The sequence below is a fragment of the Gambusia affinis genome, linkage group LG14, assembly GCF_019740435.1.
Source record: "Gambusia affinis linkage group LG14, SWU_Gaff_1.0, whole genome shotgun sequence".
NCBI classification, from domain to species: Eukaryota; Metazoa; Chordata; class Actinopteri; order Cyprinodontiformes; family Poeciliidae; genus Gambusia; species Gambusia affinis.
Window position 1 is genome coordinate 7,875,495 of NC_057881.1, and position 26,233 is coordinate 7,901,727.

Consider the following 26,233-nt stretch of genomic DNA (forward strand, 5'->3'; position numbering starts at 1 on the left):
TAAACTCTTTTCGGTTTTATTTCACTACAAGTGACAGGAGAAACAACATGTATAAAAAATAATACAGACAATTAAACTACCACAAGCATCCATCCACAAACGGACACAATAAGTTCCTTTATGAGTCCAGAAAGGCCTTCGGTTGATCTTCATGTTTTTGCCACAAAGCCTTGAGTGGGTTGGCACAACAAAAAGTGTGTGAATATAAAAGATTTTCGCATAAAAATGAGTGGGTAATGAAGGCCTCCAGCACAAACGTTTGTTTCTGGTACATTTTTTTGCAACACCAACATGGCTACACACACAACTATCAAGAGATCTGTAGATTTTGCAAAACCGTTTAAAGTCAGGTCCTTTAAAATTGAAAGGTTCTGATTTCTGCAATAGTGAACGTAATAAAGTGACAGCTTTAGGAAAATGTAAAACATGACAGCACCACAAAACCGACAATGCCCCACTTCTACAGCCGACTCTGTGCACATGTAAACGTAGCAGGGTTTGATCCGAAGGCCCTGTGGTTTAAGTGTTTTAAGAGTTTCCCATCAAGGCCATCCCGCAGTCGGCTCCGGACTCTGAGCAGGCGTCCATCCGGGCCAGCCTGCTCTGTTCCAGAGCAATGGCCTCAGCAGAGTGCTTACATTTCTCCGACCCACACTGACAGGTGAAGTACTTGCTCTTAATGTCCCAGAAGCGGTCGCCGTAGTCAAACCTGAAGACAAACGTCACTTATTTACGACGGCGTGTTAAGGATGGAGATATTTAAAAAAGGATCACATTCCTACCAAAAAGCAAGAAAGAAAAGGAATAGAAAAGGAAAGTTTGAGATTAATCTGAAACATTTTCAAGAGAAAAACCTGCAGATTTCTGAGTTTGAAGAGTCAAAAATTTCCTAGTAAAAACTCAGAAATGTTTAGATTAATCTCAGAAATTTTTGGAAAACAAAAACGTGAACATTTCTGAGTTTGAAACATTTAAAATTTTCTCGAATAAACTGAAATTTTGAGATGAATTTCCGAATTCTATTAGAAAAAAACTTTTAATTTCTGAGTTTCAAAAGTGGAAATGATAAAAGAATAAAAAAGAACATTTTGAGATTAACCAGAAATCTTTGAGGAAAAGCATGAAAATTCTTGAGTTTGAAAAGTCAAAAATTTGCTAAATAAATCAGAACTTTTGCGATTAGAAATATTCTGGAAAAAACTTGGAAATTTATGAGTTTTAAAAGTTGAAAATTAGCCAGAAAAATAAAATAAAATAAAATAATTTAAGAAAGAAACGTGGAGATTTATTATTTTCAATAGTTGAAGATCTGCTAAAATTGAAAAATTTTGACAGTAATCTCATAAAAATCCTGGAATATTTTATAAGTTTAAAATTTGCAAGAACAACTCAAATTATTTCTGAGATTTTTTTGGCAAAAGATTGCTTTCGTTCTAAATGGCTCTTGTATGTCCTTGTTCGTATCACTCGTCAAAGACGTGAGAACGCCGTAAATCGTCTTCTCACCCCAGCTCTTGTCCACTCAGGATGTCTCTGGAGCTGAAGAAGGCGATGCGAGGGAAGCGCAGGTCCTGATGCAGCATGAACACACGCACCGGGATGAGGTTTGGGTCACACAGGTGGTTGATGAAGCGGCTGATGTTGCCGTAGTAACGTGCGTCTATGCAGTAGACCTCCCCGTCCTTCGGAGGAAAAACAGAAATTGGGATTGCAAAAGGAAATCTCTTGAGATTATAGAACTTCATTTAATCAATTAACTGAATTTTTGGTTTGTAAAGATGAAATTTTTTTATTTTTTTAAATGAATGCACTTCTCGAGTTTCCATTTGTTTCTATTTATTTGCACTTTGAATTCAGGTCAACTCTACAACAAAATATAAGGGTCAGGATGGTTTTAGTCTCATAAAAAATAATTTACAGTTTACCTTGTTGTCGAGGTCAAACAAGTAGGAGTCGTCTTCTCGAACATCAGCCTCGGCGTCAGAGATCAGCTCTCCAACATATCTGAGTTCGAAGAGGAAAAACGTTTCGTTAAGTTCTGTAGAGCAAGAAGGCAGACGGGTCGTGAAACGATTCTCGTACTCGCAGATGAAGCTGCCCTGAGGAATGTCCTGCATCGCTCGGACTCCCCATCCCATCTTCTCCGTCCTGTACAGCTGCAGGCGAACTCTGAGAGGCAAGAGGTCAGAGGTCAGCAGAGAGGTCGTCTGTCTCCTTTTGACTCTTCTGCACGTTTTCCAAGTCTAAATTTCTTTTCTGTGGTAGTTACTTTATGCCTGCTTGGACGACTCTGTTCTTGCACGTTCGATAACACGAACACGCCATGTTGCATTCGAAAATGAGAGGAGGTTCGATTTTGTTGAATTCCTGAAGCAGCCGTTGATCCTGCAGACAGAAGTGAGAAAAAAACATGAAATAATTCAATCAGATAAAGTTTCACATTTAATTTGCTGTAAAACATTTAGTACTGCATTAAAAACAGAAACTAAGATGAGAGAAAATACCAAAACTAGCTTAAAACAGTCCAAACAGCAGCATAATTTCACTTTTAGTTTTATAAAATGTATGTTTTAATAATAAAGAATAACTCTTGGGATGCTACAGCAGGTGTTTACCTTGTCATACCAGCAGCGGATGCTCAGCTGCCCGCAGAGGCAGTTACTGGAAGAGCAGTCGTCAGTGCAGCTACAATGCTACAAACACCAAAAGTAAAAGGAAACTTTGTGTTTATCAAAGTAAAACCAAAAAAAAGTAATTTTTATACAACATGAATGTAAAATAAAATGAGATCACCTGTAAGTGCGTGATGTTTCGATCTATGTTCATTGCTGACGTCTCACAGTTTTCGGAAACGTATTTATAATCCGACGGACATCCTTCGTCGTCCACGGCGTTCACGCAGGGGATCGGTATGTTTTCGTAGCCCTGCGCCACGTCGCTGCGACCGACAGCAAATCACCGCGTCATTCAACGAGCGAAGAGCAGAAAACTCTGTGAAACTGGGAGGAAACAAACCTGCAGATGATTCGCTCTGTCCGGATCAGCCGGTTGGCGATTCCTCTGCGCAGCTTCCTGTTGATCTGTAGCGAAACCCAGACGGGCGTGTCGGGCCGGGCGAGGCTGAGCGGCGTGTCGCCCTCCCTGTTCATGATGTCGATGTCCGCTCCTCTCGACAAAAACAACCTGCAGAAAGCAGGAAAAGCTCAAGTTTAAATATGAGGCTGAAACGATTAACCGTGATTAATCGATTATTGAAGTAATCCACAACTACTTTAGAAATTTATTAATTGTTAATCGTTTCCACATCTAATAATCCCACAGATTGTTTCTTTTGGAGTCAATATTTACCCAAGTAGTTGGGAGCAACATTCGTGATTAATCAACTATTGAAATAATTGCCAAACTAATTTAGTAATTGATTAATTGTTAACTGGACTAAGGAGAGATTGTGAAAGAACAACACAGTCAGAGCAGTAATTAAGTCAAAGTAATTAAGTTTTTTAAGATTAAAAACTCTTAGATTTCAGAATTGTAAAGTAAAATTATAAATAACATTTCTGCCCATATTTAAAAAGCATATTTTTTTCTGATATTTAAGTTTTTAATGTATAATAATTCCACAGGTTATTTCCTTTTTAATCAATATTTACCCTGATAGTTAGACCACCATTAGATCTTGATTAGTAATAAATCGATTATTGAAATAATTGTCAAACTAATTTAGTAATTGATTAATCGTTAGAATATACAGACTCAAAAAAAGGTTATTTGCTTAAGAAACAACACAATCAAGTAATTAATATAAACCTATAAAAAACATATACAATTTGCATTTAAGATAAATAAAACTCAGTAAGAATTGTAAACAAATAAAAATATTAAATAAAATGTTTATTTTCTTATTTAAAAAAGGACATTTAATTTATAAACAACAAAAGAATAATGTTTTTCTAAACTTGTATAAAATAATCTTAAGTAACTAAATGAAAAATCTGCTGAATGTGACAATTAAAGGTCAGAATAATTGCTGACTGCATTAGACGATGTGAACTCACGTCACACACTCCAGGTATCCCTCTCTGGCGGCGATGTGGAGCGGAGTGTCTCCATGCACATTAACCGAGGAGAGTGAGGAGCCGGAGTTCAACACCAGCTCTGCGATGTCGATGTTTCCAGCGTACGCCGCCCAGTGGAGACACAAGTTCAGCTCCTGCAGCACAGCAAAGATCTTATCCACGATATCCAGGAGCCAAATCTCCCAATGTTAGGAACTCAAACCTTCCAGGCATGAACTATCATCATTTATGTCAGGACTTTTTTCAAAAAGTGTTTTCAATTTTCTTAAGGCATAAAAAAATTTGAGAAAAATATTTTTGTGAATAAAAATAATTCTAGGATTTTTTTTTCAGTTGTAATTTTCTCCAAATACAAAGTTGTATTACACATTCAGTTTCTCATTTAAAAACATATTTTATTTTTTAAGCACTCACCTTATCTTTAATGGAGACGTCGGCTCCTCTGTTCAGCAGCGATTTGATCACTTGAACGTGTTTGTGCTCTGCAGCCCAGATGATCGGTGTCCAACCACCGTTGTCCTGAAAATGGAGAACCAAACCTGTTTGTGTTTAGGATTGCTTTTTAGATTACGAAGAAATAAACGTTATAGAGCATCTTTACGATAATGGTGCGTTTTATGCTGGCTAGTCTGAAGGAGCTGAGTGAAGGAGGAGCAGCACCTTGAAGGCGGGCCTATGTCCACCCAGGTGTTATGCACAGCTGAGTGGTTGCCATGGAGATTAAAGGATTTCTCAAATATGCATGAAAGAATCAAAGCAACACATTATAATATGATGTAAAGATTAAAAAGTAAATTTTGCAAAGCCCTGCTCTTTTAAAAGTTGCATTTTGATACACTGATGTGAATAATAATTGCAAATGAGTGTGGAAGGTGATCTAATAATCTTATATTTTTTTAAATATCCACTATAAATAAAAAGATTTTGTGACTGAGGGTGATGATAGTAGTTCTGCTCCCACCTGAGCATTTACATCCACCTGGCCGGTCTCCAGAAGCATATTAACGATTTCCAGGTTCCCCAGCTTGGCTGCGTGGTGGAGGCCAGTGTATCCATCCTCCTCCTGGTGAAGAAACACAAACAAAGTGGCTGAAACCACAACAACAACAACAAGAATCCAGTATAAATGTGATATATGAGCACGGATATTCACAACGTGATAAACGCAGGCGCCGTTCTGGATCAGGTAACGAGCCACATCAACGTGATTATTGATTACGGCTTCCAGCAGAGGAGTCCTCAGGTCTTTGTCTTTGGCATCAACCTGAGCTCCAGCCTGGCGCCATTAAAACCACAGCAGGAGGTTAGCGAGGTGCTAAAACCAGTGGAGGAATAACAGGCTGCAGTGTTTACACACCTGTATCAGCATGTAGCAGACCTCCAGCAGGCCTCTCTGGGCTGCAGCGTGAAGAGCTGAACGTCGGTTCTGAGACTCAGGCTGGTACGTTGGATCGATTCCCTCCACTGGAAGACAGAGAAACAGAAATTAACTTAATGCCCTTTTTGCCGTTAAAGCTGCTGTTAGTAGATTTTATAAAATATAGATTTTTTGCATATTTGTTGAAATAATAATCTTTTACAAAATTGATCTCGTCAACATCCTCCTTGAGCTTCTATTGCCTTCTGAAGAAATGCACCAGAAACAGCCAATCAGAGCCAGGAGGAGGGTCCTAGTGCTGTCAATCAACCCCATGTACTCACTGCTAAATGTCCTAATGGCAGAGAAACAACTTACTGTCACAGAAAACCATTTCTCCACTGTCATCAGTGGCTATCCTAACTAGCAATAGCATTCATGACATCGTAAGAGAGAGCAAGGGGGAGGGAGGAGAAGGCATGAGCAGCACTACATGAGATTGTGATTGACAGCGCTAAGATTCTCCTTCTGGCTCTGATCAGTTGTTTATAGTTAGCATTGTGAGAAGGCAGAGGAGGTACATTTTTTCACCGATTATATGTGTCAGCTCCCAATGCTAACTAGAAACAACCAATCAGAGTCAGTAGGAGGGTCTTAGCGCTGTCAATCATGCCCATGTGGGGTTGCTCAACCCTACAACCCATAAACCCTCTTAGAGACCACAAACAGTAGAACCTGTCATGAATGCTAAGGCTAGGTTTTCCAGTCACGGTGAGTTGTTTCTCTGCCATTAGCATATTTAGCAGGGAGTACATGAGGTTGACTGACAGCACTAAGACCCTCCTCCTGTCTCTGATTGGTTGTTTTAGGTCGGGAGCGGTGCATTTCTTCAGATAGCAATAGCAGCTCAGGGAGGAGGTGGAGGTGATCGATCTTTTCACAGATTATCTGTGTCATATTTATCTGTCGCAACATGGTGACAGTTTTAACAAATCTCTAAAAAACAGATATTTTTATAAAAGTGACAAACTGCAGCTTTAAAGAGCCTCTCTGATGGGTTAAGAGACCAAAGACATAAACTTTTCCTGACCTGTTTGGCTTCTCCCTGCAGCAGATGTAATAATCTCTCCTTACCTGCATCAACGTCCCTGCTGCTGGTCTCTGGGCTAATGTCTCCTCCCTGACCTTTTGCTCTTTCTATTGTGGCAATAAAGATTCTTTTAAATGTGTAGAAAGCAACAGTGAGCACAACGTCTGTATAGAAATTAAAGCAGATTCGGTTTATTCCTGGCATTCACTAGCTAGCCAGGAATGTAATACTGTTAGCATTATTGCTAACTAGCCTAACATGACATATTGGCATCATTTAGCAATTTAGCATAAACATCATTACTCAACTTACAGCGTTTGTTTGGAAAAAACTGTGTAATGTTTCTGACACACACCATGCAGAAATACTCAGCAAAATATCTCCAGTTGGTGTAAGCAAGGTGTTAGCATCTTTACGATAATGGTGCGTTTAAAGACGGCTCGGAAAAACATGTGACGGCATGTTTAACAACGGTTCAAACTGTTTTAACGGCTGAAAACAGACATCCCTTTCGGATATATGTGATATATGTTGTTTTTTTTAACAGTGATTATTATGGTATGCCACTCACTCAGCATCAGCAGCACTCGCTGGACCTCTCCTTGCTTTGCAGCAGGATACAGCTGCCGCGGGTGGAACCTCAGTTTCTTCCTCCTGGTACAGAAAAAGTAACTTTTGATCAAAAATAGTAAAAAAAAAAAAAAAAACTTGTTTTCTTTTCTTTCTTCTTTTTTTGTATGACAATGTTTACATAACTCTACTGCAACATATGTTTATGTGAAATTATTATTATGTGAGCAGAAAACAACTTTCCCCCAATTAAACAGATTTTAGCAAAAATATTTGGCAGTTGAAAGGTAAAAACCTTTGAATTCTGCACAATTTCAAATTGATAACCCAAAAATTTACTCTCAATATGCTTCTAAAAGTACAGAACATTAGGGCCATTATCCTATTAAATAATAAAATACTAAACAATTAAATTATGAAAATAATTTTTTTTACTTTTCTGTCTTGTAAATGAGAACTTTAATCTCAATGATACAATGTGTATAAATAAAGGTAAAGAAATATGGAATATATTATACTATAAATGTACATATCTACATATATATCTCATATTACATATATAAATATATACATATATAATATAAATGTTTGTAAATGTTACATGTAAATATAAAATATTGAATTATTATTATGGGAATAAAGTCATAAAATTATTAGAATGACAATTATAAAATATAATCAATAACGTTTTTTCCGTTTTATTATTTTCTATTATTACTGTATTCTAATAATTTTATGACTTTAGTCTCACAATAATATTTAGATACAAATATATAATTTATTTTTATTTTATTAGAGTGGCCCTAACACTCCATTGCACTAAAATCTAAATCCATGCAGTCGCTAACCTTTCCGTTTCCTGTGTGAGAATTGCTTTCTGCAGCGCCGCCCTGCTGGGTCCAGGTGGTAGTGCACTTGGGCTGACTGACTTCCCATTCGGCATGCAGAGAGACGGACCTACGCTGTCCACTCCCTCCTCAGCCGGAGGAACAGCAGGCACAGTCGTAGCTGAGGGGACGAGCTGAGGAGGCTGCTGCTCCACTGTGGGAGCCACCAGGCCGTGGCTTCGCATTCGAGCGCTAAGAAGACAGAAAAACAGGGAATCTGCAGCTTTCAAAGACTTCAAGATGTTTTTAAGACCATTGCATATGAAATTTAAGACCTGTATCACTACAGAAATGTACAAAAGAGAATTGCATATTTTATATGGTAGTGCTAAGCTTTTTCGCACATAAAGCAGGTAGCATCAAACAGGTCAGAAGAAATCCAACATCGTCCAACCAACAGAGGCAGGGTTTCCCCCAGTGTATTATAACTGGCGGGCCACCAGGCTTTACTTGTACCCCCACCAACCTAAGCTTTGCTTATTTTATTTATTTTAGAGGTTTTTAATTGGTGTTTAGGTATTGTTGATAATGTCTTCCAATAGCACATAATTACCTAATGATATTTTTAAATTTCCTCTCAACTTTAAACATTTTTAACTCAAAAACATGGAAAGTTGCTGGATGACTTTCCTAGCTTCCCTACCACCAGGCTTTGCTAGTTTTATGGGGGGAAAGCCTGTGGCCATAAAGTTACACTTACCAATGATCAATCAATCAATCAAGTTTATTTATATAACATATTTCCACAACAAAGCGGTTCAAAGTGCCTTACATCATGAAAACGCCATAAAAACATAAAATAGTCACCAATATTAAAACCAGAAATAAATATTGCATTTTATTGAGTACCATACTTAAAATCCATCCCTCTTCTTCCGCTTATCCGGCTCAAAAGCAGCCTTGATGTAAAGGAACTCAGTGTTTCAGCTGTTTTGCATTTTTATGGAGGTTTGTTTCAGATTTGTGGTGAAATTGAATGTGCAATAGATGCAAAAAAGATAAAAGTGAGGGTTCATTAGCAGCTCACTAATCTTAGCATTCATGTCAGGCTATTTTGTGGGGAACCAGTTTCACAGATTATCAGTCTTATATTATACCATCACAACATAATGGCCATTTTAACAAATAGGTAAAAATCGTATTTGGAGAATATTTCAGTAAAATATCCTACCTGACAGGCCTCTCAGGCATCTTCCCGTCCTTCATCCCTCCTGTTGAGGCAGTGAGAGAGGGCGCCGTCGGGGCTGATGGGGGCAGGGAGGGCGTGGTTGTGGAGGAGGCCGACATGGTGACCACCGTGGTTGCAGAGGTTGATGCCGAGGAGGGGATGATGATCTCCTGGGCCTCTGAGGCGTCTTCCCCACAGTGTGGACAGAAAAGCATCCCGCCGCCGTTGGCCTTGCTGCGGCCGCCGCTCAGTACGGTCACACAGCCGCGGTGGAAGCGATGAGCGATCCGCTGGTCCGGGCAGCATTCCAGAAAAGTGCCCTGAAAGAGGAGGGGAAATTTGAAATAACTCAGATTAAAACACAAAAAGATGCGATAAGAAACAAGGAGGAGGAACGAATCCTAATTTTACTCTCCTCCCAGACGTTCACACTTACTGCTATGCAGAAGTACCCACATCCAGGACAACAGTGGTGTTTCACCATGTGTGAGCGATGGACGTCACACAGAACCATGAGGGGAATCCGACTGGACGGCCGCATCGTCTCCGCTTTCATGGTCCAGTTGGTGCAAGCCCGAAGCTGAAACCCAGAGGAGCCGGCAGACTGAATTTAAGACTTTTGATTACATTTAACCACCTGAAATACTTACACAAAGTGCCTAAACTAAACATTTCAAATTTATTATTAAGGGTGAACTATTTTGTTTCCTTGAACAAGTTAGATCTATGAGCGATACAGCACATGTTCATTACACTTTTACATAGAATCATTCTTACATAATGAGATTTATTTCTGCTCAGTATTTTAAGATCCTTTCAGAATGAGCTGTTTTAGGGCGTCTTGTCACTTTAAGTCCCAATAAGCTGCTCCTGGCCACATCCCCCAAATCAACGTTCATACTTGCACATAAAAATGGCGGCAAAAAGATGTGCAGTTATAGAACCATTCATCTTTGAAAAGCAATAGTAGAGCCTCCTGTACAACCAACAAGACTACGGCAAGTGGATTCTGGATGGTAAGCCAACTACAAAAAAACTTGTCTGCTCCAGCAGTCATTGTACAACAGTAAAACCAGCTGATCAAATGTGCTGGAGGTGAGCTACGGTTGCTAGGTAACAGGCTGGGTTTCACTGGGGTTGCTAAGTAACAGCACCGACTATGACTCAACATTTTTGTTTTGAATTTTTTGTAACGGCTCATTTCATAGACACCAAAAAACATGAACGTACTGCAAATTAGAAGAAGTAGAAACTCAAAAGGAAATACATAAACACGCAAAAACAGATTTTTTACATAGCAGGTCCCGCTTTTTCTAAAAAACTGAAAATTTTCGATTGTCCTTCTTTTTCAGGGCTGCTGAATTGCTTTACATTTGCACCTAATGTTTAAGTTCCTTCTGATTATTCGCCTTTCTTTGTATATCTTTGGACAATGGCTCCTACTTTGCCTCTTTTCAGTCTAGTCTGTTTCACCAAGCGCTACTAGAGTAAATAATAAACTGGATGAGGATGCATATCTGTGCTCCTGTCAGGTATTAGCAGGACGAACCTCTCCGTTGAGGCTTTCCGTCGCCATGCACTGTCTGCTGGCCCGCTGGCTGGTGCTGTCGACTCGAGGAGCCTCCATTCTGCAGCTGCACAGAGGAAGCTCCTCCAGCCGCTCCATGTCGCCTGCTTCACTTCCATCTGCAGAGAGATTTCACATTTAGCCGCAAACAACAAGAAATAAAGGCTAGAAATACATTCTACACTATTTATAACAAGAAAAAACAATTTAATCTTCATTTTGTATTCAATTTGTATGATTAATAAGCTACGTTTGAACAGAAAAATTTAATGATCCTGATTGTGAAGATTAAGTAACATTTTTACTAATCTTCACCAGACAGACTGAATAATTTCACATCTAAGAGTCTAAAAGTGGATCCCATCTGTTATTGTCTTTATAAACACTGCCTGAAGACGAACACATTTAAATGAATTTATCAGCTGATCAGATAAGGAAATGTTTTTCCAGCTAATTTGACTGTTTACATAAGAGTGCTTTTATGTGGTTCATAATTTAAAGAGACAGTAACATTTATAAACCGACCAGCAGGAGGGGAAAGAGTCAGACTGTCAGCAGCAGCGATGTCCAAATCACCCAAAGGAACCTCTGTGTATTCTCCAGACCTTTCTGCTGAAAACAAAATAAATATAAACAAGTGGCGATAAAAAATCATCTGTTTTACAGAATGGATGGAGAGAAAACAAAAAGTATGATTTATTCAAATAACTATTAACATTATGTGTTTATGCTGCTGTTTAAATATGTTTGATAGTGTAAAAATATTCAATTCAGAACAAATACAAATTAAAAGCTGTCGTAACTCATATCATTCAAATTTCTTCAGAGTCAAAGTGGCTGGTAATGCTTTGGATCTCCAGTAGCAGTCAGTATCACAGCAAATCTGAAAAAGTCTCTGACTGAAGACAGTTGCTTCGTGACAATCTCATGCCATGCAAACCTGGATGTCATTATCAGCTGTGGACAAGGACTGCTCATCAACCTCATTTGCTTTTGCCGCACCTCTTTAAATCTCTGGTTAGAAAACTGGAATATAGTTCAGGTATTATTTTAGCTTTAGAGACGGTAATAGGCTGCTTCTGGTTGTGAAAACAACACTTTGTTGCCACAGTTACGTGTCACAACAACTGTCCAAAAGTAAAACTTAATGGTACGTTCACACCAAACGCGTGTTGTGAATCTGGTTTACATTCAAAGTCAATGTGGAGGCGCGTGCAACGCGTCAAGCGCTCCAAACGCGGCGCAATGGGCCCTCAGTGCCCAGATCCTTCTGGTTACACAGAAGCCAAAACCAGAGGGAATAATTTTCCAAACATGAAATGTCTCAACAAAACATAATGAAAAGTGTAGAAAAAGAGCAAAATCAGAACCAATCCAATACAAGTACTCCAACATGCTGCCACCACGAGCAGCGCTCTTCTAGAAACAATACGGTAAAAAGTCAAAAACAAATAAAATCTGTGAGACGGTGAATAACTGTTCACAGATTTTTGGAAAACTGAGTTCTTTAAACTCACCCTCTTCTGTTTCCCCCAAATCAATGGTGATAGTGTCTTTGTCCTGATCCGACTGCGGCCGCAAAGACTTTCTCTCAGGCTCCAAACTCTGCAGGTCAGAAAAGGAAAGTAAAATATTTGACATGTTTGGATGGGAAGTTCAAGCAGCTTTTATACTTTTAAATTTGTGGATACGAGGAAAGAGAAAAAAATTTATCATCAAAGCATCCAATCGATGCTTTGACCCTGACAAAGCCGCGCTGGTGTCAGGGTTTCCCCCAGTGTATTATAAGCCTGGCGGGCCACCAGGCTTTACTTGTGCCCCCACCAGGCTAAACAATGCTTATTTATTCAACTTTCTTTTTAAATGTTGGCATTTTTTAAGACTTCATAGTTGGTGTTCAGGTATTAATCTTCCAATCTTTCAATAACATAATTATCAAGTGATATTTTCAAATTTCCTGTCAACTTTAAAAAAAAATGTAACTCCTTTTTTTTTTTTCTCCGAAGAGTTTTTGCGGCGCTAGTGGCTCATATTTTTGTGACAGTCGGCAGACAGGAAAGAGGGTGAGGAGAGGGGGGAGGACATGCGACAAAGGTCGCCGGGATCGGGAGTCGAACCCGCGGTGTCCGCGTCGAGGACTGAGGCCTCCAAACGTGGGGCGTGCTAACCCCCTGCGCCGCCACAGCACGCCCCAAAAATGTTTTAACTCTAAAACACAACGGACCGCTGGATGAATGACTGCCCTAGTGCCCTCGAGCTCCAGGCTTAGCAAGTTTTCTGGGCGAAACCTTGGCTGGTTGTAAAGTCTAAAAAGACAAAATGGAAAATTATTGCTGCTATAACTAAACAGGGACATACAGCTCTGTAAAAACAAAGAGTCTGCTGCACTGAAACCCATTAAAACCTCCTGGTTATTCCACCAAATATTGATCTCTGAACTCTTCCAGAGTTAAAACATTAGTTTTGTTGTTTCTAAATGAATATGAACTTGTATCCTTTGGATTATTTGAGATCTGAAAGCGCTGCAACTTTTTCATTATTTTGACCATTTCTCATTTTCTGCAAATGAATTCAAAATTTTTGCTTGGAATGTCAGAAACATGTTGTCAGTTCATAGAATAAAATAACAATGTTCGATTTACTCAAACATAAACCTATAAAAAATAAAATCAGAGAAACGGATTATTTGAAGTGGTCTCTTAATTTTTTCCAAACCCGTGTTCATGGATCTGTAGCGGCAGAAATAATCACCTGATCTTCTGTATTGGTAATTGGCTGCTTCTCTTCACCTCCATTTTCCAACTGAAAACCACAAACAACCAAATTATGATTTCACTTCTTCCACACATAAATCAATAAAAATCACCAGTAATTTCATTTAGCCTGACACCTTTTCTGAATCTAGAGCAGATAAATGGTTTCCATCGTCAACAGACTTCCCCAAATCCGTAATAGACTCCACCTTTTTATGAAACAGCTTCTCGTCCTAACAGAAACACAAAAGAGGCAAAATGAACGGCACAGGAGAAATCAAGCCAAACGTTTAAAAGCCAGGAAAACAGAAATGATCGACTCACCTCAGCTTGAGTCTTGTTTGAAATTTTTTCACATTTCCCCGGTGGGCTCTCGGATAGTTTCCTCTTTTTTGCAGCTTTTAGAAACACAACAAAACAACACGAGCAGCAGCAGTTTTAGTTTCACAGAAAAAAATGGCTTCAGGGTCAAATCTGTTCAATCCAAATCTGTTCAATATGAATTAAAATTTGCATAAATATAAAAGTTGTAAGAAAATCCTGATTAATGCAGAAACGTTGATAAATCTCCTAATTTCACCCTCTGAGTGATTTAAAGCCACTAACCGGTTTCAGAGTCGGATCCTGACGGCGCCGCGGTCGCAGCCAGAACATCAACCTGACTCACCTGCTCACCAGAAACATTCAAATCACACAGAAATCCCTGAAAATATTCATGTACTTCCATACGATCCAACTCGCTCTCACCTGGGCCAGCGGGGGCCGGTTCATGGTCTTCCGGGCCCGGTGGATCTTGTGTGGGCCTGGAGAGGCGGAGGGAGTGGAGGGAGCAGAAGGAGACGGGGAAGAGGAGGCGGAAGGAGCTGGAGGGAGGTTGGCTTTGCTGGTGGACGGCCCGGAGACGCTCATCTTGGCTCGACCAGGAGACAACGGGGAGGAAGAGTAGGGAGAGGGAGACATCGAGGAAATGGACTTTGCAGCATGACCTATTAAAAAATAAATACATTAAAACAAAATCTGTAAAAGTTATTAAAGATAAAAACAAAGGGAAAAAAAAACAAAGAACTCGCCAACAATAAAAAAAAAAATCTATGCAGGTTTGATTTACTGGATCCTTTTTTCATATTAAAGTTATCTATTATGCTTCCTTGAAGAATAGGATAGGTTTATGGTCTATACAAAATATGTTCATTACATTTTTTGTACAAAACAATTCTTAGATACGAAGATGCTAGTCTGCTCAGTTCTGATTATTTTGAGCTGTTTTAGGCCTCCTGTCACTTCAAATCCAAATAATTGGCAGCTGGCAATGCCCCCCAATTCAACGTTTACACTCTCATGTGAAAATGGCTGCAAACACATGCACAGTTAAACAACTGCGCTTCTTTGAAAAGCAGAAGTAGAGCCTCCTGCACCACCAACGAGAATGCAGCAAATGGTTTCTAAATAGTAAGAACAACACATTTGCTTTTTTCCAGCAGCCATTGTACAGAGGTAACACCAGCTGACCAATCATGCTGGAGTTCCAGCATGATTGGTCAGCTGGAGGTAACAGGTAGGGCTTGACTAGGGTTGCTAGGTAACGGCGCAGAGCCCATGGAATGAGACTTAACCATTTGAAAATTTTTTGAAACAACTCATTTTCTGGACAACATAAAACATCAACTTATTGGTAAAAAATGTCTGGAGGTTTTTCTTTCTTTAGTGCGTGGGTTGATTTTAGAAACATTTGAGACACAAATGGAAGAACAAAAACATGCAAAATGTGAATTTTTCAAAATAGGTCTCCTTTTAATACTGTTTGACCACTTGGTCAGTGGAAAATGCAACAATAAAAAAACAAAAGAAATTCTTCAAACATTACATGGAAACTGTTTCTCTTTCCATCACTGTTTCATTCTTCAGAGATACAGCAGCTTAGTCATAATCAAGTTGCCAGTTTTCTTTATGAGATTAAAAATAGCTTTGCTCCATATCCCTTGGTTAACTTCCTCATGTTAAGATACATAGGGATGGTGTGATTATCGGCAAGTTTCACCTGCAACAGGTTTGTTCAGCGGCGGCGAAGGAGGAGGCGACCATGTCTCTCCATCATCAGCAGCGTCAGAAAGGCCCTTTTCCGGCTTCTTAGATGTCGCCGATGAAAGCACTTTGGGTTCTAGCATGGAAGCAGACGTGATGAGGACTGCGACATCTGGTAACATTCAAAACTTTTCTGTTCATTTTTATTGAAAAGAAATAAAAAAAAAAAATATTAAAGATGCTTTTGATGTCCAGGAGTTAACTCACCTTCTTTAACTTCACTGGGAGCGGCTACAGACTCTGTTGGTGTTTCTGGGTCGTCTTGGTCTGAGGCCTCCTGGCAGGGAACAAGAAAATGACAAATTAAAAGAATATAACGTTTACATCATCAGTTAATTGCATTATTTAGAAGCCGTTATGAAGCTACACATATTTACTCTAATTTATAATTTCCTGAAAAACCTGATAAATAATAAACAGATCAATAAGCTTCTGCCTTAATAGCTGACCATTACAGCTTATTTTAAATTCGTTTGTTTTTGGTATAGAACTTGCTTTAAAGCAGTCACAAATTTGTGGTAAAAAGTGATAAAGGGTGGGACCACTGAACTATTCAGACAGTTTCAAACACAGCATGATGCTGCCAGAAATAGCAAAATGTTCTTAGATTTGTAAATGTCTCCATGATCCCTACAGCCTGTCAAATACTTAATCTTGAACTGTCTTTCTACTTATGCTAATAATTTGCTCCAGAAAGCACCACACTGTGGAAATATGCAGACGAGTGAGCCCTGCAGAGGACAGTGAGGGGAGCTGAGGTCAATGAAGTGTATACTGCAACTAGACTGCTGCACAACATTCTGCCTCAAACTATTAAAGCTCAAAACTTTATATTATCCAGCTTATATTGTATGTTTTATTTATCGTTTATTTGATCACCCCTCTACATTAATCTGAAATCATATTGTAATCTTAAATGTCAAGTTTTCATTAACTGTACGCTTCAAATACTCATAATTAATAAAATAAAAGATTGAAAACGTAAATAGAGTTACTAGAGTAAATTAACATTTTAAAGGTTTTGTAATTTATTAGAACATTTTATTACCTCGTGTCACAAAGTTTAATGAAATCTGTCTGCGAAGCAGAAATAAAATGTAGTTGTCTAGCTTGTTTCTAAGCCATTTACAAAACTACTGCATGTATCAATAATTCATTAATTTTGGGGCTAATTGGAAAAATTAAGATGTAATACCTCCGCTGAAAATAACCGGAATAAGAAAATCACTATATAGATTTGAATCATTTAAGTAAAAAAAATTACTTTTTTGCACCACTGTCTGCTCAAAAACAACAAGCTGTCTTCAAAATGAAAATAAACACATTGAAAAGCGATTTCACACCGTAAGAAAGCGGCTTACAGAAGATTTAAAACTTCAAACGAAAAATAAAAAAAGGACAAGTATAATCAATAATACAACTATCATAAAGGTAAAACATCACAAGCGAGGCTAACATTGCTAGCACTCTTTGCTTGTAAAAAATTTCAATTATTATAGACTAAAGCAGAAATATGCTTAGTGAAGAAAGAGACGTCGTTAGCACTTATTTGCTTTGTACGGTGGTTCGTGTACAACATGATAAATAAACGTTATTATCGTTAACAAGCCTTTAAAGTTCTTGCAGCTTTTCTACCTTTGTCGTTGTCTGAGGAGCCGACATGTTTCCCAGTGAACGTAAACGGTTATGAACGTGCTACGTCCATAGATTACCAGAACAGACGCCGCACGCGCTTTATTCCACCGTAGAAACGGTACGTCACCGCGTCCGCCTTTTTGCTAGTGGCAAGTTCCTTATGGAAAGCAGGACAACTGCTTGGAAACTGGAGTTTTGTGAATGAAATTAACTCTAAATAATACTGTCAGCGTTTTCAGGAATCATATTGGTCGTTTTACTGATCAGTGCTACATGGCAGCTTTGAAACTCTCCTTGATATACCTCTAAAACCGCACTTGTGTCAGGTGTCTTATTAAAATAAACTAATAACAATAACAGCTATTCTTTATTCTTATTATTCTTATTATTATTAGGCCTGAGCAGCAAAGCGCTGCGAGTAGAGTATGTTTATTGTTTTTCATATGTTAATTGAGTAATTACACCAGACTTTTCTTATAAACCAGGCTAAAATAAAATATCTATAAAAAGATCAAATGACGCCCCAATCTAAATTAGATTAAGAACAAAGAAGAAACAAAGTTATGGCCATGTGCAAGTCTGGAAGAAGTTATCAATTCATTTTAAAGGCTTTGGGACTCCTCCAGTAATATATAATTGAATACAGTGATGACGTTTCCGAAGCCACTCACAACATGGCGGCAACGTTTACGTACAGTTTGGACGCTCACGTAGCATTTAGTTGTTCTATGTCTATGTGTGCGTCGGCACGCCTGAGAGCTGGGGTCCCCGCCCCATTTTTCTCTCCCAGTCCATTGATTTTAAAATCGCTGATCAGAAATCAGCAGGCGTGCACTTAATTTACGGCCTCGCCACGGAAGAGGAGTCTCTCGGAAACAGATTCAAAGTCAGTTTTACTGGCGAATCGCCGGTGGCTTGTTATTCCCGGTCACGAGACGGTACTTCCTGCGAGAACGAGGCCGAAAAGTAAACAGAAATCGAGGTGGAAGGATTTTTTCCCCCCCGTGTAGCTTTGAAATGTGCAAATTTAGCTGGTCAGCAAGTGTCTCCTAGCGTTTGTCCCGTTCAAGAAAACCAACAACGACGGGCTGAGACAGAAGGGAAGACACCGAGGTGAGTTGTTGTAAAGTTATAACCGGAACTGTGTGAGTTTTTGCCTTTGTGTTTGGTGTCCAGAAGATAAGTTTGATACTAGCTAAAGGTGGCTAGCAGTCGAGTGGTTAAGCTAGCTTTGCTAAAACAAAGGAGTTAAAATGTACATTATTTACGGTTTATTTGAACCAGTTGTGTCTATTAAATAAACCAGAATGAAATAGATTGATTTAAAATAGGTTTCACAAATTAATAAGTATTTTACAGCTTTTCAAAATCCGCCCAACAATGATGATGGCTAGCCGTGTTCTTTCAAAGCAACTAACTAGACTAGATGCCATCATGTTACATTATAACACCGCTTGTTTTATACTGGAAAGTCTCTATTGTTAGAAATTATTTTTTAATCTGATCTGAATAAAACGCGCTGAAGTTTCAGTAGAGAGAAATGAAACTGAATGCATTTTAGAAGCTTTTATTCTCAATGGGCTGAAATAAGATTGGAGATTCACAGATTTTGTTCTGGTCGACCAATAATTTCAGTCATTTACGATTCTGCTCTGTAGAAGATCAATAATTAACACCGATGCTCTAGAACAAATTTCCAAATTATTATAAAATTGTAGCAGAGTAAAACAAAATGTCTATATTTTCTCAAGAATGGTCCAAACTTAAAGAGCTGTGTTGAGTGTACTGCTGAAAATGTACAGTTTTGATTAGAGACCAATACCTTTTTGAGTTATCGGCACTCTCAGAAATGCAGAATTGTTCATAATCTTAAAAATAAAGTCTATATAAATTTACCCAAACAATTTCTTGTACAATGCTATTGCATATTTAGTTTTTCTCTGGGTACCTCACATATTAAATGTCAGATTACGTATGTTTAGCAAAGTGAAATAGCTCTTCACCAACCTAACATTGGGGTGCATTAATTATTAGACTTAAAACCAAGTTTTTGTACAACAGAGTGTGATTATGATCAAGAAAATAGCTTTGAACCGTCAGTTATCAGACAGAAATCATCCTCCTACAAGTACAAATTGACGTATGCTTCTGCAACAGGTGGTTGTATCTGTTTTTCTGCAAAATGGCCAAACATACAAAGACACAAATTGAAGAAGTGAATTAATCAACACTGTCATGAGAAAGGTCAGACTGAGACACAGCTTTTCTTTCGAGGAACTATTTCCTCGAAACTATGGCAGCATGACCCAAAACCAAAGCAGTTTCCTAAACATGAGGGAAAACAAACATTTGCTAAATGTAATGTGCTATTTATAAATATACCTTCGGACATCCTGTGAAATTACCAATAAAAGAAGTGCATGCAGTTTTAAGAACTGTTGTAAATATTGAAAGATGGGATTTTTTTTCAAATCCCACCTTTCAATATTTCAATATTAAGAAAAAATTTTACTCGTGTGACAATTTATTTAATGCCTCAAGATCTATTCTGGATAAATAACTCAAAAAGAAACATCCCATGCTAGAGAATAGATGAAGAATAGATGAGAAACAAAGTCACAGGAACCCGTTTCTGAAGCTTTGGGAAAACAACAGTGAGAGCCATTTTCCACAAATGGAGTAAAGTGGTGAACAGTGGTGAACCTTTCCAGGAAAGTCCAGCTTTCCAAAATTGCTCCATGAGTCATCCAAGAGGTCACCAAAAAAAAAGAAAAGAAACAGAATAACTGCAGGCTTCACATGATACAGATGATGCAACACAGATGTACTAAACAAAAAATTATCTACAACAAGCTGAAATTATACAACTCTGGAAAAAATAAAGAGCCCACTGCACTGACCCCCATTAAAACCTCCTGGTTTTCCACCAAATAGCTGCACAGCTGTATATTCTGTGCAGTTTTGGCTTAATTACTGCTGAAAGTCCGTATGCTCAAGTAAATGATTAATCATTTACTAAATTAATTGGCAATTATTTTAATAATCACGACTAATCCGATTAATCGTTTCAGACGTAGTTAAAAAGGTTTAGTTATTCTAGAAATTTAGTGGAGTTTATTCTAGGCTCAAACTGTCAGAACAATTCTTCCCAGATTCTTTATTTTTATTTAATTTCTGCTTCTTTTCTGCATCGTTCAGAGTCTGTTGGCCAGACAACATGGAGACTGTGTGTTTCCGGCTACCGGGACACGGGGACACGACCCTGAAGCACATGAACTCCCTCCGGTACCGCCAACATTTCTGCGACATCACCATCGTGGCCAGCAACAACCAGACCTTCAAAGGTCATAAGGTCGTGCTGGCGGCCTGCTCGCCCTTCCTGAGGGATCAGTTTCTCCTCAACCCCTCACCCAGGCTTCAGGTGGGTGAGATTAAACACACACCGCCTTCCTATTTGCTGTTGTGTATATTTTTAATGCTTTCTCCAGGTGTCGATGCTGTACAGCTCCTCGGTTGTGTGCGACTTGCTGCAGTCGTGCTACACCGGGATGCTGCAGTTCAGCCCTGAGGAGATCGTCAACTACCTGACTGCTGCTAGCTACTTCCAGATGGAGCACATTGTGGAGCGCTGCAGAGCCGCGCTGGAGAGATACGTGCAACTAAAGAACCCTAATCTGGTGAAAGTCCGTCCCACAGTATTTAAACCACGTTAATGTGCCGTCTGCCTTTTCTGTCACTGTGAAGAAGTAAAACTGTGCATTTTTCCTCCTTCTCCTTTCTATTTTTAGATGGCTGAGGAGGACGGTCAGGTCAGACCGGTTATTCTCAGTGCCAACGTTCATTCAGTTGCTTCACCTCTGACCACTCAGCCCTCCCCCATCGAGCAGCACAGCCCTGCTGTCATCACACTGGAGGAAGAAAACAGCGAAACATCTGCTCAGCACGCCGGCGACAGCCCCGTGCTGGATGAGCCCGACGCTAAGGTGATTTTCACACCTCACATGCTAACAAGTCGCACTAAATGCTCCTGTTATGTCAACATGTGCAGCTCAGAGTATCTAGATGTTTAGTGTTTGCTCTTAAGTATCCTCACTGATGCAAACAGATGAACTAATCCTGAAAAACTGCAATAATCCGTTTCAAACTTTCATTATTTTTAGTCTTTTTCTACAAAATTGCAAACAAATGATCAATCGTACATTAAAGCAAATTTGTTACTGCATTTTAGCCAGTAAAATGTTTATTTTCTGATTTTAAAAAAGTATTTTAAATGTTCATTTGCATTTTAATGTATTTTTAACATTGTATAAAAAGGCTGATGTGGTTAAACAAAAAATCTGCACATTTTTTAATTTGATTAATCATCAGAAAATAATTCTTAAAATAACAATTTAACTATAGCCCTAATGGAGACAAAAAATAAAACTCCCTCCAGGATCTATTTAACTTATTTCAGTGAAGAACTGGGATGTGACTCCATGTTGACCAATATTTATTCATTAAATAACTGTCAATAGCATCTGGAGCTAAAATCTGTCTCCGTTTCCAGCATGTCGCCTGCAGCAACATTTAAAAACCTGCATAAAACCGCAGGTCTATTCTTCTGGTTCATGCATCGTTAAGCACCATGTGAAAGATCTGCTTTCTCAGGACATTACAGGAAACAGGAAGCTGAATTCAGTCTCACCTTCCTCTGCTAGACTTGTTGTGTGAGAAAATCCTCCAAATAGAACCTGTTTGACAACATGAAGTAGGCATAACAAGCTTAAAAACCAACGCCTCACTCTGAAACTCAACAACTGATGAGAAACCTGATCATTAATGTCAGAGTAAAAAAAAGGTTTCAAAGCCATTTCCAAGTCTGTGGGTTCAGGAAAACCACAGAGATCCATTATCCACTAATGTGGAAACCATGGACCGGTGGTGAGCCGTCCCAGGAGTGGCCGCCCAACTAAAATTACTCAAGAGTCAAACCAACCCAGACTGCAGGGCTGCAACTACCAATTATTTCTGTAATTTGATTATTCAGAGTAATCATATTTAAAAAAATTGGCACAGTCTACAATCTTTTCATTTTAATACATTAAAAGATGGAAATAAATAATTTTTGATTAAGAAAATAAATATTTCCCTTTGTAAAATGCAATAACAACTTTCCTTCGAGTTTCTGCATGTGTCAAACTCAAGGCCTGTGGGCCAAATCTGGCCCACCGTAGCTTTTTATATGGGCCTGTAGATCAGATCCAATCAAATCAATGCAATTGTTTTCTGCTTGCTACCAAATTATATCAATCAGTCCCTCCAGTTTCTTGAGAATTCATGCAAAACCAACAAACCTCTGCACCTTTTTACACTAATGCATAATTGGGAGTTTATTGGAGATTTTTCTCAAAAATTGTCAAAAACGTTCTTCCTTGTACTAAACAGCTGCCTCAGCCTTAATTCATGTCAAATTATAGTCCATAATCCATACAATGAGTAATAAGAAGTCGCATTTACCATCATAAATTAGTGCAAATATTTCCAAATTAATACCATAAACACTTTTTTATTGCAAAAGAATCACAATATGAATCATGAAATTCTGAAGGGACTGAAAAGATGTTCAGCAATATTATTTAATTTTAAGAATTCATTGATATTTTAACAGTTGGTGAACAGGTTTTATCAATACATTCTGGCCCTTTAAGAGCATTCGTGATCCTGATTTGGCCCAAAGTGAAAATGAGTTTGACACCCTGCTTTAGTGAATTTGAACCATGTGAAGCTAAAGCTACGCCGCCTGAGGAGTTTTGAGTAAAACATATTTACAAACAGTTTTGTCTTGAAATAAGACAAAACCAACTTACAAGTAATATAGGAGCTTGTTTTAAGTCAATAATTCCATTTTTTTCATTTTAGAAGTGGAATAATCTGCCAATGGCATCAATATTAAGGAATTATTTACTTAAAGCTCTTATATCTTACTGAAAAGTGGCTTATAAGTTAGTTGTCGTATTTTAAGTGTAATACGATATTTGCAGTTCAAACAAAACCGGAATTACTTGGTAACATTTTGTGTTTTTGCAGTGAAGTCATTTTTAAAAAAATTGTTTTGCAGGTAAACACGATGGGTGAGGAGGAGGAGAACCGGCCGGAGGACTACAGCGTTTACAGAGTGTACATCCCAGAGGAAGAGCTGGCAAACCGAGACAGGGAAGTGGACAAGGGAGACTCTGCCGATGTTCCTCAGGACCTGTGTTACCCAGAAACCAACAGGATCTTCATTGCAGGAGACGGCAGCGAATGCGACTTGGACTCTGCCGAGGATCTGAGTTTCGGGGGCCTCAGAGCGTTCAGGCGAAGACTGTCTGAGCCGAAAATCAGCCGCGGCAGAGGGAGAGGCAGGGGAAGGGGATTCAAGAAGCGAAAGTGGGGATCATCCCAAGAGAAAAGGTCGCCGACTTTAGCTCACCGCCAAGATCTGTGGTACGCCGCCGCTGCTGGACTGGGAGGGGGCTTTGCCTTGGACTTCAGCCAGGAGGATCTGAAGACCGCAGCAAATTATTTCGTTGATTTCCCCCGGTTGGACTTTGCTTTGGGCAGCGTTCACGGTGAAAAGGTCTCCCCCATGAATCAGTTCTCACTGGAAGAGTCTGGTGCTGGCGAAGGGAGTTCAGGTTTGAACGCTGTCGGCACAAACGAAGGAGGGGATGAGTCCGTCGCCGTGGTGGGCTCCACTTCCAGCGTGACGGGGCCTGTAATTTGCGAGCACTGTGGCCTCACTTTCCCCTCAGCACACTCCCTGGCCGTCCACTCCCGCTCCACCCACCTTCTGTACGTCTGCCCCTGCTGCGGGAAGCACTTCCACCACTCCAGCAATCTCACCAGACACATGGCCGTGCACCGAGGGGCCGCCAAGGCCCACCAGTGCCCCCTGTGCTACAAGACGTTCACCCAGAAGTCCACGCTGATAGACCACATGAACCTCCACAGCGGGGAGCGGCCACATCGATGCGCCTACTGCCACGCCCGCTTTGCCCACAAGCCTGCCTTACGACGCCACCTGAAGGAGCAGCACGGGAAAACCACGGGGCAGAACTCCCTGCACGAGCAGGAGGAGCGGGAAAGAGCGAGAGAAACTGCAGTAAGAGAGCCGGAGGAAGAACAGGAATGCCTGGTTACTGAACAAACTGAGCAAGTGTCATGAGCAAAAACATACTTTCCCATGTTCTGTTCAACCCAAACTTCAGTGTATTTTATCAGGATTTTTTTGTGATGGGCCAACACAAGGTGGCCTAAGGTAGAAGGAAAAATTCCACATTTTACAAATAAAAAGATTAATTATATGGCATGCATTTGTATTCTAGCAAGGGCTGGACAATACATCAATAATAATATATATCGTGGAAGACACGTGATCGATATCAGTAAATAATACGTCTGATAGAGTAGTCAATAATTTTACTGAACTCAGATCCAGAACCACACGGCATTCTGGGGGTCGGAAAGAGGAAAGCTAAGCCAGCTAAGCTAGGTTGGCGACATCAACTAACTCACTCGTTGTTTGGTTACAGTTTAAGATTTCACCACGGTGCCTCCTAGCTGCTTAAAAATTAAAAACTGAGGTGTGGAATGAAACTTTGGCTAAAATAGGAAAGGTCATGCCACCAGTTCAAACTACTCAATAATTATTGATATCGACTGATATTAAACGCATATCGTTAGACGTTTTTCAGCCATATCGCCCAACGCCGGTAGAATTTCTACCGGCCAATCAGATAACAGGAGAAGTTGTGAACGATGACGTCGATTTTTCTGCGCTGTCTTGGTAGTCTGTTTGTAGTTTTAGCAATGGCAGCGCTGGGAGTGATCGAAGCTGTTCAGTCCGTGTTGGTCGTGTTTCAAAAATACTGAATTAATATTAACAGCCGTTTTATTCGGCTTTGCACTTCTCTCTTTGCAGTGCAGGATCAAACTAGAGCATGACGTACGTCACGGCCGAACGTTAGCATTGGGTAAAATTTCAAAGCGTAGAGAAGGGGGGTTGTTTTTTACGAAGTTAGTACATTTATAATCATGTTTGTATTATTTCAATTAGGGCTGGACTATATGGCCTAAAATCAATGTTATTATATATTAAGCCGTTCATTAGCTGCTCATCTTCCTACTCAACCACCGCCACTATTTCCACATTTGAAACTTCCTCCATTTTTCTAACCTCACCGTCTCTTTCGCTTCTTCTTGTTCTTCTGGATGGGGTGGAGTCACGTGACTACTGAATGTGCACGTAGCGTGGCGTCTTAAAGGAACACGAACATAGCTTACTAAAAAGACACGTTTTTATTTTATTTATTTTTTTAATTGGCTCCAGTGGCCTTTATTTGATAGTTAATTGACAGGAAAGTGGGTAATGAGAGAAGGGCAAAGGTCGCCAGGCCGGGAATCGGACCATGCGACTGCCGCGTCGAGGACTAAGGCATCCTTATGTGGGTTGTGCTTAATCCCTGCGCCACCACAGCACATCCTAAAAGACACGTTTTTTTAAAAATATCGAGATGTGCGAAATGACGTCGGTCATTGTTATAAATTTCTGTGTTAATGTTTTGGTTATCACCTTAGCCAATCGTTGTTAGATGCTCACCGTCCAATCTTACTGAGCTCGAACAAATTTTGCTGAGAAAAATGGGCATATTTCTCCTTTAGTCAAAGATATAGACACATTTCAGATTTTTATTCAAACATCGTGCTTTGTGTTGGTTTATTACATCAAAATCTCCTAAAATACACAGAGATTTATGGTTTTAACTTTAATGTGAAAATGGTTCAAGGGAAATGAATTGTGAAACCTTGACGCTCATCAGTTTATGGCAGTCTGCTGGATCTGCTTTTCAAAGGGTCATGGTGACGTTACTGATCTTAAAGTGCTAAAAATATTAAAATGCCTTCTTATGTTTACTGCCAAACCACGTGTCTAGTGTGAAGATAAATGAACAGTAAACAAGCAATATAAATGGTCTTTTCTGGTTGTAGCTAGTAGCTGTTAAACTGCATCTGAGTAAACTGTAC

General features: G+C 39.5%; 2 protein-coding genes across 11 annotated transcripts; one reads left to right on the forward strand and one right to left on the reverse strand.

Annotated features, from left to right (window-relative positions):
* Window positions 1-25,510, reverse strand: ehmt2 (euchromatic histone-lysine N-methyltransferase 2). Of its 10 annotated transcripts, none has more exons than XM_044138092.1 (29): window positions 25,391-25,510; window positions 15,758-15,827; window positions 15,507-15,626; window positions 14,216-14,454; window positions 14,075-14,135; window positions 13,793-13,866; window positions 13,606-13,701; window positions 13,467-13,517; window positions 12,233-12,320; window positions 11,241-11,327; window positions 10,698-10,834; window positions 9,585-9,728; window positions 9,152-9,468; window positions 7,942-8,172; window positions 7,095-7,177; window positions 6,568-6,630; window positions 5,434-5,540; window positions 5,230-5,352; window positions 5,038-5,139; window positions 4,491-4,595; window positions 4,056-4,210; window positions 3,016-3,183; window positions 2,794-2,938; window positions 2,616-2,693; window positions 2,270-2,385; window positions 2,083-2,169; window positions 1,926-2,004; window positions 1,507-1,682; window positions 1-709 (listed from the first exon to the last, which is right to left on the reverse strand). In XM_044138092.1, the coding sequence occupies exons 4-29, from the start codon at window positions 14,426-14,428 to the stop codon at window positions 529-531; spliced, it is 3,267 nt and encodes a 1,088-aa protein (XP_043994027.1). In that variant the 5' UTR covers window positions 14,429-14,454; window positions 15,507-15,626; window positions 15,758-15,827; window positions 25,391-25,510; the 3' UTR covers window positions 1-528. The 10 variants fall into 10 exon arrangements, with proteins under 10 accessions (XP_043994027.1, XP_043994025.1, XP_043994021.1 ...); XM_044138090.1 differs by having other exon boundaries at window positions 15,507-15,662; XM_044138086.1 differs by lacking the exon at window positions 25,391-25,510 and adding an exon at window positions 17,186-17,314 and having other exon boundaries at window positions 11,241-11,324.
* LOC122843392 (zinc finger and BTB domain-containing protein 12-like) lies at window positions 17,982-24,513 on the forward strand. Its single transcript, XM_044138093.1, has 5 exons — window positions 17,982-18,298; window positions 20,384-20,606; window positions 20,674-20,868; window positions 20,974-21,168; window positions 23,286-24,513. The coding sequence occupies exons 2-5, from the start codon at window positions 20,403-20,405 to the stop codon at window positions 24,372-24,374; spliced, it is 1,683 nt and encodes a 560-aa protein (XP_043994028.1). The 5' UTR covers window positions 17,982-18,298; window positions 20,384-20,402; the 3' UTR covers window positions 24,375-24,513.
* Window positions 25,511-26,233: the final 723 nt, after the last annotated feature.

Bases quoted from the DNA above. Each gene is read 5' to 3' on its own strand.
- ehmt2 (XM_044138083.1), bottom strand. From the start codon at position 17,212: ATGTCGGCTCCTCAGACAACGACAAAG. The intron at 12,321-13,466 runs GTGATTATTTCT...TCTGACCTGCAG, and splicing joins TTACCAATACAGAAGATCAG to AGTTTGGAGCCTGAGAGAAA. The intron at 2,170-2,269 runs GTAACTACCACA...CTTGCCTCTCAG, and splicing joins GTCGTCCAAGCAGGCATAAA to AGTTCGCCTGCAGCTGTACA.
- LOC122843392 (XM_044138093.1), top strand. From the start codon at position 20,403: ATGGAGACTGTGTGTTTCCGGCTACCGGGACACGGGGACACGACCCTG. The intron at 20,869-20,973 runs GTCCGTCCCACA...TTCTATTTTTAG, and splicing joins AGAACCCTAATCTGGTGAAA to ATGGCTGAGGAGGACGGTCA. The intron at 21,169-23,285 runs GTGATTTTCACA...ATTGTTTTGCAG, and splicing joins TGGATGAGCCCGACGCTAAG to GTAAACACGATGGGTGAGGA.